This window comes from Mytilus californianus, unplaced genomic scaffold (assembly GCF_021869535.1).
Source record: "Mytilus californianus isolate M0D057914Y unplaced genomic scaffold, xbMytCali1.0.p SCAF_5, whole genome shotgun sequence".
In the NCBI taxonomy this organism is placed as follows: domain Eukaryota; kingdom Metazoa; phylum Mollusca; class Bivalvia; order Mytilida; family Mytilidae; genus Mytilus; species Mytilus californianus.
The window spans coordinates 78,061,822-78,078,773 of record NW_026262701.1 but is presented as its reverse complement, the minus strand read 5'-3'; the positions used below and the strand labels follow the sequence as shown (position 1 = coordinate 78,078,773).

At 33.4% G+C, this 16,952-nt stretch overlaps 1 protein-coding gene across 1 annotated transcript; it reads left to right on the top strand.

Annotated features, from left to right (window-relative positions):
• The first annotated feature begins 846 nt into the window (after nucleotides 1-846).
• On the top strand, nucleotides 847-6,309 carry LOC127702768 (uncharacterized). Its single transcript, XM_052207071.1, has 4 exons — nucleotides 847-1,144; nucleotides 1,535-1,769; nucleotides 4,792-5,147; nucleotides 5,373-6,309. The coding sequence occupies exons 1-4, from the start codon at nucleotides 847-849 to the stop codon at nucleotides 5,774-5,776; spliced, it is 1,293 nt and encodes a 430-aa protein (XP_052063031.1). The 3' UTR covers nucleotides 5,777-6,309.
• Nucleotides 6,310-16,952: the final 10,643 nt, after the last annotated feature.

Here is a 16,952-nt window from a genome sequence, read left to right as displayed (position 1 = left end):
GGTGGGATTCGTTTTGTAAGAAGGACTTGGTACATAGTTCGATAACTAAATATGGCTTAGTGTCAATGAGAATGAGGCAATATCTGATCTTATTACAAGACATATTAAGAATTGTCGGCTAAACTGAATTTTAAAAATAAATATTGAGTTCTCCTTAGTTTACAGTGGTGATTGTTGGCCTTGTGTGAATATCATTGAAAAAGATATACTAGTAGTTTCCCATTCGCGTTTATTCATGTTATTAGCAGATTATATTTACTTTGTAGAATGCATTTGCTGTACATGTTTTTGGCCATTGGTTCCACTGTGACAGTTGTTGCAGCTGACAGTCATCATTATAATATTAGCACTCTTCTAGAAGTGTTTACCTTGACATGTGGGCAGCATTTCTGTAATCACTATGACTACAACCTTCCAGTTACGTCACATCTCAGTCATATATGTCCATATTGCAGTTGTGATCCGAGTTGTATTTTTTACGGCGATTGTTGTCTAGATTTATACTTATCTCTGAACGTACAATGTATTAATACAACAAGCATATCATACATGGAGCATGATTTTGAGTCTGTGTCCAAGTCTGAGGATTTCTTCATTATGAAAACGACTTGTCCGGAAAACACAACCGTGTATCTCCGACAGCAGTGTGAGGGGTTTAAAAATGTCTCTGAGCAAGTAAAACTTCTTCCCGTTACCTCAAAAGATACACATTTCACATATCAAAATAAATTTTGTGCAGAATGCAATTATGATTCAAACATTGAAAACTGGTCGTTAAACGCAGTATGTGACAGACCAGTTGATTTTAACTTTATGTCGAATATTGAGGAAATTTTGGAAGCAACAATGGTTAACAAATGTAAGTTTGGCAGTTTTTTGGGTAAACCATTCATCAGAGGATGTAGAAAGGTTTATGGCGAAAACATTATATCATCCTGTAATGTCAGTGGAACATGGGAATCATACGATCCAAGCATAGAGTGGGCATGTCGTAATTACGATAATCTGTACCATACATTTCGAAATGTGTTTTGCTACATTTGTAACCCTCCTGTTTCTATGAATCCGGTAATAGGACAATGTAATACTACTGGAGACTGGGATACGTTCGACAATAAACACATTAAAGCGTGCAACGATCTTGGTCATACACCTACTACATATCCATTCAAAAATGTGTTCTGCTACGCTTGTAACATTAATTCGAATAAAAAAGATTACTTATTGTCACATGATGCATTCAAAAAAATTAAAGAATCTATTTATAACGAGCGATACTTTAAGTATGAATTTACTAGAGTAATGTTTGCCAACTTGGCAGATCTGTTTTTGGCTGAACTTAAGAATTTTTCTCATAATCAACAAAAAAGAAAACAAAATAACTTGAGGACAGAACTTTATCATCAATATTATGCAATGACTGGAAATGGTGACTTTTGTACGAACGTTTCAAATTTGATAGAACAAGATTGGCGTTGTTCTTGTGATGAATATTGTCATTTTAATTTAACCAACCCCTGTTGTATTGATGCAGTCTTCAAAAAATCAACAGCATGTATCAGCTCTAAAAATTTCGATTTACTTGTTTATGACGGATGTGAAAATATATTACAAGGTTCCAATCCATTAGCACATAAATGTTTATCTACAGACATGACGAATGAGAATAATTTTCTTTCCCTGCTTCCGGTAACAGACACAATTTCTTCAGTTAACTACAGGAACATTTATTGTGGATTGTGTCGATATTTTACAAACTATGATGAATTGTACGCTAACCAATTTATATATTTAATGGAAACATTTCGAGTTTGGAATTTCATATATATTTGTGAAGCACCTCTTCCTATATCATATCACGTGTCCTTTTTTGAACTTTTAAATTATAAACATCAGTCAAAATGCAACGTTACATTCGATCCAGTTAACTGTGGTAAATTGTGTGACAAAAATAAAAAGGGAAGTTGCAATGACGGAAATTCATCACTTGGATGGGCATGTAATAATTATAACTCGCCAACCAAAGATGTCAATTTCTATTACAAACTGAACGACGTATCTTTGCAGCACGGTTCAAATATTTTTTGTGCTATGTGCGAGACCGAGAGTCAAGTTCCAACCATAGATAGTTGTAATTCAACCGGTCGTTGGGAAAGATATGACGAAACATTAAAACAGAAATGCATTAGTTTACCAGCTGTTCCTTATCATAAGCCGTACAAGAATATTTTTTGTAAAATGTGTAATGAAGAAACGCAACGGTATAATGGTACCTACTCAATTGAACAAAAGTGCGACTTAATGGACAATTATACAAAACCTATACTCTTTAGAACTTTGTTTTCTGTGCTGTTATATAGTGATGATGAAATATATGATTCTTCAAAACAAACATGCGAAGAGAATGAGATTTTTGACAGTATGATAGTAAGTAGGCAATTCTTTATGTAAGTATTGTGTGTGTGTTTTTTTATTTTGTTTTTTTTTTTTGGGGGGGGGGAGGGGAGGAGAACAATTTATGGCAAAACATTGACGGGTTTCGGAGAAGAACATAAATGAAAGGACGAATCCATTGTCGTGGGTTTTTCAAATGCATGCCATGTAGGGACTTCGTGTCATGAATAATCATATTGATTTAGTAATTTTGCGAATATTATTTTTGCAAGAAAATGTCAGCGCTCAAATGCACTTAGGGTAACTTGTTCATCTCTTAAATTGTATTGCATTGTCAGCATCACGATAAAAACCCAATATTTTTAATGAAATGTTATTCGTAATATTAATGTTATCTTTCTAGCTGCAATGATGAACAACAGTTTGTACCGGCTACAATGCCCGGATGTAAATTTGAATAATTCACAAAATAAAGAAAACACTGAGGGAGACCCAAGTATACCAAAAATAAGACACTAAAACAAACAACAGCAGCCCACCACTAGAGCACATAAAACTAAAAAGGTAGTTAATTAGATGCTCCGGAAGGGTCCATATTTCACTATCTGCAGCAAGTTTACGTCCAGGGATAAGTCGTATTCGAGGATGTCATAAACATGGATCCGAGGACGGGATTGCGACTACAATTGGTACATAAGCATAGTAATCTATAGCACATAACTATCAACCAAATCATGATGTCGTCAGTAAACAGTCGATTGATTGATTGATTGGTGTTAAACGCCACTTTCAGCAAGATTGTGCTATTTCGTGGGGGTCTGTTTTTATTGGTGGAGACAGCCGGAGTGCCCGGAGAGAACCACCGACCTTCGGTAGAAAAATTGACAATCCTTGTCGATTCGAACTCACCTCACCTGACAGGCTAGTGATACAGTAGACTACTTATACCACTTGGTCGAAATTACAAATTTACTATAAGGATAAAATACAATAACAAAAATGCCGAAATCCAAGGAAAATTAAAAAAACCGAAGTCCCTTAACAAATGACAAAACCAAAAGCTCAAACACATCAAACGAACGGAAATCATCTGTCATATTTCTGATTTGGTACAGGCATTTCCTTATGTAGAAAATGGTGGATTAAATCTGGTTTTATCTGTTGTTCCTTTGTTTCCCTCTTATAGTTGATGTATTTCCCTCAGTTTCAGTTTGTGACCCGGACTATTGAACAGCGGTATACTACTGTTGCCTTTATTTATAGCTAGCTAAACCTCTCTCTTGTATGACAGTTGCATAAAATTCCATTATAATGACAACAATGTGTGAGCAAAACAAACAGACATAATAGGTAAAAATGTCAAAAATTGGGATACAGCAGTCAAACTTGTGTCATTATCTTAATCAATATAAAAACAAACAATAATTATCAAATGGATATGTCTTATTATGTGTAACTGGTGCCCTAGAATATGGTTGCATGGGTAATATATATGTATATGTACTGCATATTTTAAGTTCTGCAAGAATTTCAAAAATAAATTCAGTTTAGTTATCAGCCGATACTAACTATCAACAGATTCAAGACTTATCTAAGATACCAGATATATATATTGTTTAAAAAAAGGCATTATATTCTGATACTTGTGATTAAACCAGTTAACACATATATTCTTTTTCAGGGGAGATGTCGAGAGATTTTGTGTTACCCAGGAAGAATCTTGATCAACACCCGATGTGTTCCATTGATTTCCTTTACTTCAAATTTGGGTTACATTCTTGCCTTCGGGATAGATTTTCTATTACCATTCAATGTCGAAAACCCGAACACTTTTATGAAGTCAATTCAAGAAAAAATTTGGAGTCATATTGGAGTATTTGTTGGTCTTCAAGATCCGTTCATTGAAGTGTCAATTATTTCAACAGACAGACCATGTAATGTGTATGATAAATGGACTGTTGGAAATATTCACATGACAGTGTTTCTAAAAATATTTATTTCCACGACCGTTGATAGAGCCCAAATAGAAGAAAATCTGTTCAGAGTAATGTATTCCACTTTTACCTTTTTCTTGCCATGCTCTGTAAGTAGCAATGTTTGCCAAATTGATGGAAAATTAAGATTTGATGAAAATGCACTATATCTTCCAACGGTATTAACTTTCCAGTCCCTACAAAACAAATGTGTTTTGAACAAAGTTAACAACATAACAAACACAGTTGGGTATGAGCATCAACAGGTATCTAGTCTATTTGGATGTTCTCAAATTCAGTTGGAAAAAGACGAAATTAAAGTCACAGAAGACGGACGACAACTGACTATTAATCGTTTTGGTGTTGTTCTAAGGTACTTTGAGTTTTTATTAATGAAAAACAACAGTGCAAGAATATGTCATAGTGAATTTCTAGATCTTCTCAAAGTTAATGAACAAACAACACCTGTAGTAAATACAATAATGTCTGTTTGTACTGTGTTATCTCTCGTGGCGCTACTTTTTACCTTTATAACATATTGTACGTTTCCAACATTAAGAACATTACCAGGTAAGAACAATATGAACCTTGTTTTTTCCATGTTTTTTGCTATCGGATTTCTGGAATTTGGTATTAGGGGGACAAGCAGCAAAGTTTTGTGTCTAGCATTAGGTGCTTCTATTCATTTTTTCTGGTTATCTACTTTTGGTTGCTTAAATGTTTGTTCAATTCATATGTACCGTACTTTTCGACAGACCTTCATGATTAACCACTCCGACTGTGATGCAGAAAAAAAACGTTTTGTTTTCTATCTTATTTACTCTTATGCTGGTCCTCTATTAATTGTATGTCTAACAGTTTCATCGAGTTATTTGTCCGACAATGACTTATATGGTTATGACCGGAACGTGTGTTTTATCCAAGACCATCTTGTTCTCATTTGTACTTTTATTGTGCCTATTATGGTTATTTGTTTGGTCGATTTATTCCTTTTCATTTCAACAGTAATTAGCATAAAATCTACACCAAAGGTCAACACCAAAGACTCTTTTATCCAGCATAAAATTCATTACACTGTTTATGTCAAACTATTTGTATTGACCGGAAGTGCATGGATTTTGCAAATACTGGATTCCTTCTTTCCCGTCTCAAGTTTCTCAATAATAGTATCTTTTTTGAATTCTTTCCAAGGTCTGTACATTTTTTTGGCATACAATTGTAATAGACGTGTTTTATATTTATATCAGAACCAGTTTAAACAAATGTTTACTAGTTGTAAAACCGGAAAAGCGAATAATAAAAACATGACTGCGCTTGTATCATCTGTACCAGGGAAACGTTTTCCATTCAAAGACAAGACTTCAAGTGAATATGAATATCGACAAAAGTTGCATACAACTAAAATATAATCACTGCAAGATGTGCAGAGCATAGTTGTTCGAGTGAAATCAATCTTGTACTTACATTTCATGATATATGTAGTCATTCGGTGTATGTACTTATGAATACAAAAATACGATGATGCTCAATCTATATATAATATGTGTTGATATATACAGTTGATGTATACAGTTGTAATATGTATTTGTATATGTTTTGAAACATTCCTTATTATTACATTCATAACGTCGTTGAACATTATCAACTCAAATTTTATAAACAGATTTCTGTTAATATGCTCATTTCTTATACTTTACTCCTACCGAAGGTGGGTGATTCTCTCCTGGCACTCAGGCTTCCACCACCAACAAAAACTGACCGCCACGACATAGTACTATAGTGCCGAAAACTCCAAGGCAAATTCAAAAAGGGGAAGTCCATAAAACTGAAAAAATCAAACGCTATCAATCAACGGAACAAGTGAAAAACAACTGCTATAGTCCTGACTTGGTACATGCATTGTTAAACCCGGTTTTATAGCTAGCTTAAACTCCCACTTGTATGACAGTAAATTACTTCTAGTTATAAAGCATTTTCTTCATCAAGAATGTTGGATAATAAAATATATAAGTCCTGTTATGAATTTTTGTTATTCTTCAAATATTTTTCCGCAGGGTAAATCCAGTGCTCTAGTGACATTTCGCTTGTATTCAATCTAGTTCTATTCTATTAATTTTCATACGATTCGATATTCATTGTTTCGTAAGTAACAGTCATTTTGAAAATTCTGATACAGTATTAAAAGATCTATTATAGAATAAAATTGATAACTTTTCATAATAATTTCATTCAAAGGATAAATACGTTTATATGGATCGTATTTTAATTTACCGGCTACAATCAACTTTACCGTAAAATTGGGATATGATATCGCTTATGTAATAAGATTTCTTCAGGAACATTAACATTTCGAAACTAAATTTGTAGTGTACCAATTTTTGTGGTTTTCATGGGTGGATAATCCACGAAATTAAGTGTACAACGAAATATAAAAATTGCTGTCTAAATCAAGACACGGAAAGATCCCATTGTAGGTTTGATACGGGGATATAATCTAGAGAATACATCGAATTTAAGTAAACGCACTATGAAATATATATACAACTTCAGACATGATTTCACTCATTTAATCTTTAAAACAAAACTAAACTGTACAACTTTTAACCTTTAATTTTCATGACAAAACAGTTTTAATCGATGAAAGCCAGACTTCCGGTGATGATACGGGAAAAAAATTCAAATTGGACTTCTTTTTCTACTTTATAAGAAATAATTCTACAATTCAAAGTACACTAGCCTTTTTATGCAACCGTTTTCTTTAAGTGACATATTTATGGCCCAATTAACACCTTGGATGATGTTTAATATGTTGATCATTTGATCTCGAGTTAATTAATGTCAACACTTCTGATTACATGTGTGCAACAATTAAAATGTTTACTTTGCAATTTTCTTCAATTGAGACAATATGTAAGCATAGATGAATCAGCTCATTTCCTAAATCGATTAATTTATTTAAATATATGATTCCCATATATTTCGCCATTCGATTAACATGACTCAAAATGTCGATGCATCTTAGCAATGTAGCGGTTACCAATGGAACATGATTCATAAAACTTTTTTTCCTATTAAAGCTGACCATCAATGTGAGAAGATATATCTTTTATAATTCTTGCATACGTTAAAAAGAAAAAAGTGTGTTACCATATTAATTTGTTTTCTATGTATATAAAAAGATAGTTAAATTTACAGAGTTAATTCCCTTATAAAATCTTTATAATATTTTTTTTTTTAATTTGTTGATTGATTGATTAATTGGTTGATTGTTATTTGCTTTACGTCCTGTGACAAATATTCCATTATTATTCGGGAGGAGGTTTCATTTGTAAACAAACTAAACCTATAACATGTATAATATAAAAGTAATATGAATTTCTTCTTTTAATTGAAAATTCCGCAAATCAATTTAAAATCTGAATTCAAATTTACTACCTTTAGACTACGCCAATAATTTGCGGTCATTTAGGATCCAAGAAAATGAAATACTTTTAAACGGCCTTAAGTCGACATTTCGTTAGACGTGAACACTTCGACTCACCATTCACGACTTCCGATATCTGACATGATAATGAACAGCGAAAAAGTACCACTCCTTAAATATTTCTGAATGTGTCTCGTGTACATCAATTTATTTTCTAAATATATCATTCTATTTTAAAATATCATATGTTTGATTCCAATCATTACCGGAAAAAACGAAATAACTGTATAAAAGTTCTGTCCTAAAAACATCAAAGATACCAGGTTTATAAGTTTGTACGCAATACAGAAAGTTCAAATAAATTACGATAATGAAGAGCACTTCGGACAAAAAATTTCCGAAAGATTTAGCCAAATACAGCAATAACCATAAAACGATCCGTGTATAACTATAATTTTCTGTAGATTTAAGATTTTACACTGTTCCTTATATCGATGCACCATGACAGCGGACTGCTGATTATATTGAACTGTCACGACATTGACATAAACAAGGAACATTTTGAAAAATATTTTAGTAATAGTTATATGATCAACAATTTCTCAACGGTTTATATTATGTGTTAATCGCTTATTTAACCACATTATACACTGCATCAGATAATAGGAAAACATGTATAAAGCTGTCTCATTCTTTTGGTTTTGGAAACTATTTGGCTAAGCATGTGGTATGTACATTCAAATACATTGCCGTTTATGTTAAGACAATTACATGTAATACATTCTGACATTATATATTATAAACATAATCCAGATATGATTCTCTTACAAAAAAATAAGTCGTAGAAAAGCTGACAACGCCGTGGCAAAAAAATGGAAAATGACGAACAACAAACAAGTCCACAAAACACCACAAAAAAAATCAAAAAACCGAGCAACTCTAACTCGTCCAAAAAAAAAAACACAAGGGTGCTCGAAGGTGCTATGGGAGGGTAGGAAGATCCTGCCTTACATAAGGAATTTGTCATGTTGCATAATATATTAGTACAAGTTCGGTGATAAGTGTCACGTCAGAGGAAAAGAGGACGGGGTTGCGGCAATTCAGCATATCCGTCGTCACCCGTGAAATAGGTATTCTATTACTGTAAATCAACTCGTGATGTCGTCCTTGTGTGTGTGAAGACGCCTTTTCATGACAATCAATTAAGGTTACCAATTCATCACTGTTTTTAGATTTTTGAATATTGATTTTGTTATAAGTAAATGAAAATCAAACTACATATTATTGTTAAATACATATGCACATTCATGGCTCTACAATCTGTTTATACATGTATCTTGGCATTGCACAAGGTCATGTTTTTCTCTGACTGTTAATGACGTCTTTACACGAAATCCATTGGATGTTTGATGTGTACTGATTGATATTTTATTCTTAGATGCTTGATTTTTTATTAGTTTTTATTGGCTTTGAACTAGCTGTCAGTAACTGTGAGTACTCTTAGATCTGTGCTTAGAGTCCATTTTTGTTGTGGGGATGTATAAATACCCTGACACGTCCGGTCTGTGTTTTTGTTGGATGTTTTTCTTCTTTGTGTTGATCTGATGAGTGGAGACCTTTACAACTGTTTCTTTTATATTTCTTATGTTTTACTATTACACCACTGTCCAGGTTAGAGGGGAGTGTTTGGTCCCAGCAAACTAGTTATCCCCGCCAAATTCTGTATGCGCCCGTCCCAAGTCAGGAGCCTGTAATTCAGTGGTCGCAATTGTCGTTTGTTGCTGTATATCATATTTGTTTTTTCGTTCATTGTTTCGTTCCTTAATCAGCCCGTTAGTTTTTTTGTTTGAATTATTGTACATTTTTCATTTCAGGACCTTTTATATCTCACTATGCGGTATGGGTTTTACTCATTGTTGAAGGCCGTACGCTGATCTATAGTTGTAAACTTCTATGTCATTGGGTCTCTAGTGGAAAGTTTTCTCATTGGCAATCATACAACATCTTCTTATTTTTATATCAACTAAAATGTATTGATGAAATTATTCTTTTTCGAGATTATATGGGATAGCAAAGAAAAATCACATTTGGTCAAACATTTTTTCTCAATTTAAACACTGGATTTTCCCCCCGGTTATTTCTAAGCTAACGTTTTTTTTTATGATATATTCCCTTTTTCTGGTTTCTCCAAAGTATCGATATACCATACGATGTTTTTTTTTCTGTGGTTTACTTACACATAAACCGATAAAAGATGTCGGTTATGAGTCAATGAAGGAAATCACACACAACACAAAACTGAAAGAAGAGAGCACTGTTTGTCTCATACAGTCGAGTCGGACAAATTTGCCCGACGGTTAATACGCCCTCCAAATACCTTATATCATTACCGTTCGTAGTGTAACATGTGTAATGTTTGGATAGATTTCGAGGAAATAAATATCAGGTATGAAATAGATGAATCTAATTAGAAAAAGTAATTCCGTTTCAGCCTTTCAACTGTTTGAACGTCACCCTCAATTATTCCTAGGTAGACAGACTAAACGCAGGTCTTTCATGCAAAATTATATCCCTGGTATCTTTGGTCAGGCTTTACAAACACTGGGTCGGTGACACTATAAGCTATAACCTAAGATCCGTATAAGCATCACAAGTTTGACGTTGATTGTGGTCAGTATAAAGTACAGAATGATCAATTATATAAACATATGAATAGATATAGTTTTTGCTTTTGTCATGTTGTATAAATATGTTGTGTAGTATTCCTAAATCCGTCGCGACACCTAATCCGATCATCTTTTGGGGTGTGGTTGTAGGGGAGGGTTATTGGGACCCATAAAAGATCCCGTAAGGTTTTTATTTATGCCAATAAGTTTGATAATACTAGTATCGGAACAATACAACTCTGTCGATTTTCTGGTATTTAATGACAGAAACAACGTTCAATTGAAAGGAAAATAAAATTTCTAGATACTTCGTTCGCTATTATGCACATGAGACATTTGACTAGTGTCTTTGGCGAATTTTGACACCTCCGAATACCAACGGACAACATATAAAAATAACAAAAATGTGATGTTCTGCACAAAACTCAATAACCCACATTTCAGTGAGTACTTCCATCTCATATATCCCAGTGAACTTGAGATTAAGGCTACTACTAAACCTAGAAGACTGTTTCATATCTTGATCGGTTCATCGATATTGACGCCTGACACCTATTGACGACTTCAAACTAGAATCTATGACAAACGTGATGATTTCAACTTCTAATTTCTCAACAGTACATACCCTTTACTCCTTCGTATGGCGTTTACATATTGCAATTGATACGCTCGTGTATGGTAATGCTATACGGACTTCACTAGAAGGGATATGCTCCTTACACAAAAACTGCTCAAACAGAGGTATACAGAAGAACGACTAAATTCGACATTACATAAGTTCTATGGTCACCGTCACGAGTTGGTTGACTGATACGAATCTGTAATTTTACCGATTGCATTATATTCGGGTATAGTAGGAGGCGCTCAATATTGACGAATTCAAGTCTAAACCTCCTGATTGCACCTGTGCTAGTGTTCCAATCACAACATTGTCAATAACACCATTTCGGGAAATGTGTTATCCAAAGGCCCGAAATATCTTGAGCCTAAATCCATCAATTAGAAAACACAACTTCAAAATAATGATGGATTCAGTCGAGGATTATGTCATGCAATGGGTTAAACACGAGAAAGATACTCTTTCCGAATGGATTATGGCTGTGAGGTCGTTGATGCAAATCAGAATAAAAAAAAACTGAATGGGTCTATGAATACACATGCTACACCTATCCGACCTCTATGACAAATATGTTGTTGTCCCCGCAGATAAAGCCTGACACAACATCGTTTTTGTGCGTAGATCACATTACATAAACTGCTTGATAAATGAATTAGGTATTGACAATTCCAAGTACTCAACATATACCCCCACGACACTTACCAAGGGGGACATACTGGATAATCATAGGTCTGTTCTATGTTACTTTGGAATTTCAACCAAAGATGAAGAACTGAATCTTCTTTCACTGTATTGGATACCTAAATTACATAAGTGTCCTAACAAACAACGTTATACTGTTGGGTCTTCCTTGTGCTCCACGAAAACTTTGTCTGAATTATAAACATCATTTTATCAGCAATCAAGTCCGGGATTAAAATGTATTGCGAAACTACCTATTCAAGAGGTGGCATGAATCAGATGTGGATACTAAATAATTTCAAAGATTGACGACATATTTGTTAAGTTTTAAAGAGGGTTTTTTCAACAAAGATAAAGCATCTCCATGGGAATCAACTGTGCTCCTCTTCTTACCGACTTGTTCCAAGTTTGGGGACTATGATGAACGCATCTATCCCATCGAACTTGAAATAAAGGATACAACAAATACAGTTAAGTCTGTCTAATATCGTGACTTACATCCAGAAATTGACAATAAGGGTAGGTTGCGAACAAAACTTTACGACAAAAGAGATGATTTCATCTTCCCAATTGTGAACTTTCAATTTCTATGTAGCAACCTTCCAGCAGCGCCTCCCTATGGAGTATATATCTCCCAGTTGATACGATATTCCGGAGCACCTGATATCATCCCGGATTTTGGTGGGGTTCGTGTTGCTCAGTCTTTAGTTTTCTATGTTGTGTTTTGTATACTGTTGTTTGTTTTTTTGTTCTTTTTCGTTTTTTTGCCATGTCGCTGTCAGTTTATTTTCGACTTTTTGAGTTTGAATGTCCCTTTGGTATCTTTTGCCTCTCTTTTACCCTGTCGACGTAGCCGATCTCGCTCCTTTTGGAGTTGATGCGATTCCTTCAGTTTTTGTTTGTTACCTTTTTTATTTTTTATTTCATAATCGAATTATGTTATTTGAACATCGGTTAACTACTGTAGCCTACATTCAAATGATGCCTTGAAGAATTTTTTGGCTGAAATAAAATTGAGAATGGAAATGGGGAATGTGTCAAAGAGACAACAACCCGACCATAGAACAGACAACAGCAGAAGGTCACCAACAGGTCTTCAATGCAGCGAGAAATTCCCGCACCCGGAGTCGTCATTCAGCTGGCCCCTAAACAAATATATATACTAGTTCAGTGATAATGAACGCCATACTAAACTCCAAATTGTACACAAGAAACTAAAATTAAAAATAATACAAGACTAACAAAGGCTAGAGGCTCCTTACTTGGGACATGCGCAAAAATGCGGCGGGGTTAAACATGTTTATGAGATCTCAACCCTCCCCCTATACCTCTAGCCAATGTAGAAAAGTAAACGCATAACAATACGCACATTAAAATTCAGTTCAAGAGAAGTCCGAGTCTGATGTCAGAAGATGTAACCAAAGAAAATAAACAAAATGACAATAATACATAAATAACAACAGACTACTAGCAGTTAACTGACATGCCAGCTCCAGACTTCAATTAAACTGATTGAAAGATTATGTCTTCATCATATGAATATCATATGAAAGTATTCTAACGAACGTTTTTTGGTTAAAACATCCAAAGAACCTGTTTTGAGTCTATATCTACGTACAGGAGGATTTACCAAACATGGTTAGCCAACTTGTGTCGAGTAATTTTGTGTTGTTTTTCAATAAAATATTACGATTTTCGGTAGTAAAGGTCCAAATGTATAAAAGACACCAGTTGAAATTTTGTATATACAATGTACCATAAACAAAGTTCCACACAAATTTCGATATCAGAATGCAATGTTATAGGCCAGAAAGCATCCCCTCTTCTGTTACATTGTTATGTTATCAGAGAATGTATTCTTCAAATGTAATATGTGGGATCAAATTTTTAAAAAGATGTTCCTGTCTGGTGGAACTCAGTGTAATTGTGTTCTGTCTAGTCTAGATAAAAGAAAAGTTTACCTATTGATATTGCTTACTCAGCAACTTCTATTTTTCAAGAGCATCAATTTCAAATTTAACTTCTGACAAAATATTTTTAAATTGTTATTTCGACTTGTTTTCATAAGACAAGTTAAATATCGCACGAATTATCTGTTTAGATAAACGTAATACATTCATTTTTATATCTATATAATCTATTATATTGCTATTAATTGATAAAAAAAAAAATCCAACCCTAAGCTTACTAGATGTAATATTATTTTATTTTCCGCTTTTGCCTTAATTCCATTGAGTCAAACAGGTTGATAATTAGATCAAGTTTAGTTTATGACCAAAAATGTTGGTCAGCAAAACGTATATAGTTAAAGATGCAATTTAGATATCTTTGACACTTGTCCTTGTTAACAAATTAACATGGAAATAGACAACAGACAAGACAAATGACTGATTGGACATGATAACTATCCGTTCACACACCATTGTTACAAAATACTGATTGCCTAACATATTCAGTCAGGACTGTACTTCGTCAAAGTTATCTCCCCATTATGCCACCTAATTTTTACAATCGTAAAAATGGAAACCATTTTTATCCACATAACATCATTACGATCCTTATATGCCAATTGTATTTTAAGAAAAAAATGTATCTACAAGCTTTTGGGCCGTTATGGAATATCTGTTTCACAGATGACAACGGATATGTTCAAATCGTCGTAACCGCAATCTCCGTCCTCCTATTCCCCGAAAGTCACCTACCGAATTAAGATTTATCACCAGTTTTGTACATACATGGGCTACACGAATGGTACCACATGTGGAGCAGGATTTTCTTACTGGTGAGTCTTTTGTAGACGAAACGCGCGTCTGGCATACAAAATTTAAATCCTGGAATATCCGTTCACACACCATTGTTCCAAAATACTGATTGCCTAACATATTCAGTCAGGAATGTACTTCGTCAAAATTATCTCCCCATTACGCCACCTAGTTTTTACAATCGTAAAAATGGAAGCCATTTTTATCCACATAACATCATTACGATCCTTATATGCCAATTGTATTTTAAGAGACAAATGTATCTACTAGCTTTTGGGCATCATTTTATGTACGTTTATGCATTAAATCAACTTAAAGCTATTGTCTGATCGGTTGTCCGGGGGAATTTTCGAAAGTTCAAAAACATTAAATATTTCGTGGAAGGGCAGACTAAAAATCTTCAGAGGTTGAAGACTAATAACTCTAGATAACACACACAAAAAATGACGTTTTTTTTTTAAGTTATGCATTTTTGAGATCCACTTGAAAAGTCTGTCGTCAAGTACTTTCAGTAAAAAAAAAATATTCGAACACACCTACTCTTTTGTTATGTTTTTTACTTTACCCATATATTTCATTTTTTAGAACTGTGAATTTTTAATGTTATTATATCGACCTGTAGCCTAAATACATAAAATTAACAAAATCTGAAACGAGATGGTGTATCAAATATTTTTGCTTTATAAGTTTTCAAGACAGAGAAGTCCACTCAAAAACGCCTGAACATAAAAAGGTGTACTCGACTTTCTCTTTTTGGTGAAATTTTTCCCATTTTTAGGATTTTTTCCAAAAAAAACTATCGCCGGGGGCAGAGATGCAAATTGATGCTTTAATTAATGCTTTAAAAAGACCAATCTATTGTCTTTCTGTGGATTTTTTTTCGGCGGAATTTATGCTTATGCACAAAAAAGATCCACATGTATTTGCACCTACCACAATTGGCTGTTTTATGAACATTTGTCTATAATTTAAAAGTTTGCAAATAACTCAATGCTTCATACTATGAATTAGTAAAAACAGGTATATAAGATGCATAAAATCCAAAATTATGCACCTTTATTAAAATTATGAATTTGAAACAGATGTAAACAATTCAAATATACCAACTTGACCTTTTTTACTTTCTCTTTCTTAAAATATTATATTGCTTCTCTTAGCAACCTATTTTCCAAGAGCATCAGTTTCAAATTTAGTGTCTGACAAAACATCTTTAAATTTTTATTTTGACTTGTTTTTAAATGTTTGACAATCAAGTCTTCCCATTCTTTCCATTACATATGGTAAAAACTTACAAATACTGATCCTGTCAAAAACTTAAATTGTTAAATTCTTAGCTTGTATCTCAAGCACAAATTTACATATCTATCTTTATTTGCCCGTTATAATGCTGCAATGCACTTATATATTAAAAACAACTTTAAATCAATATGAATTTGAGCAACGAACATCTAAAAAAATCTGCACTAAGAAAATGTTTGTAGGTACAATAGAGAATACACAAACTCATAAGTCAAAGACAACCTGACAATCAGTGTCAGTGATTTTACTGTATACAATGTCATAACCTAATTTTATAAAAATAAAGAGATTTAGTATGATTGGCAGTAAGACAACTATCCAACAAAATAAAAGTGACAAAGATATAAGTAATCATTTGTCAATGTACGGCCTTCAAAGATGAGAAAAACCAATCCCATATAGTCAGCTATAAAAGGCCACGACATGAATAATGTGCAACAACTCCAACTAGAAAACTAATGGCCTAATCTATTAAAATATAATTTACGAAAAACGAATATGAAATACATGAACCAACGACAACCACTGAATCACAGTCTCCTGATTACTAATACATGCGTCATAATTCCTCCTTAGCTCAACACTTATCCTTAAATTTGTTTAACTTTCAATTACCAGTGGTAACAGTTGGCATTTAAGTTGAAATGTAGTCGATAATTTGCTGCATATATTGGCACAATTTTTCAGCGGGTATTTTGTTCTGTTAAAAATACCAAAATGCCAAGAAAAAGCATCAACTTCTGTGCATTTACTAACAAAATTCATCACATACCCTTTGATTGAATGCTAACAAAATCTGTATAGATACTTCTAAAACTCGCATTAAAGATCAATATTAGCAGTATTAGATAACAGCTGTTTAAGATTATGATATTTGGTTTGTAGTAGATTGAAATATACACCTTTTGTATTGAAAATAACTTATTTTTAACAATAATGTTTGTCTGTGTTGAACACGGTAGTGACACATTACAGTTTAAAAATGTTAAATTTGGTTGTTCAATAATATTCAGAGTGAAAATCGTTTTAACATGTTATATAGATGTTGTAAAATGTGTGTTCTTGCAGACGAATATTATTTTGTTCTAGTTTTTCGGGCTTATAGACTTGCGCGATCGTTAGTTTTAACCAACT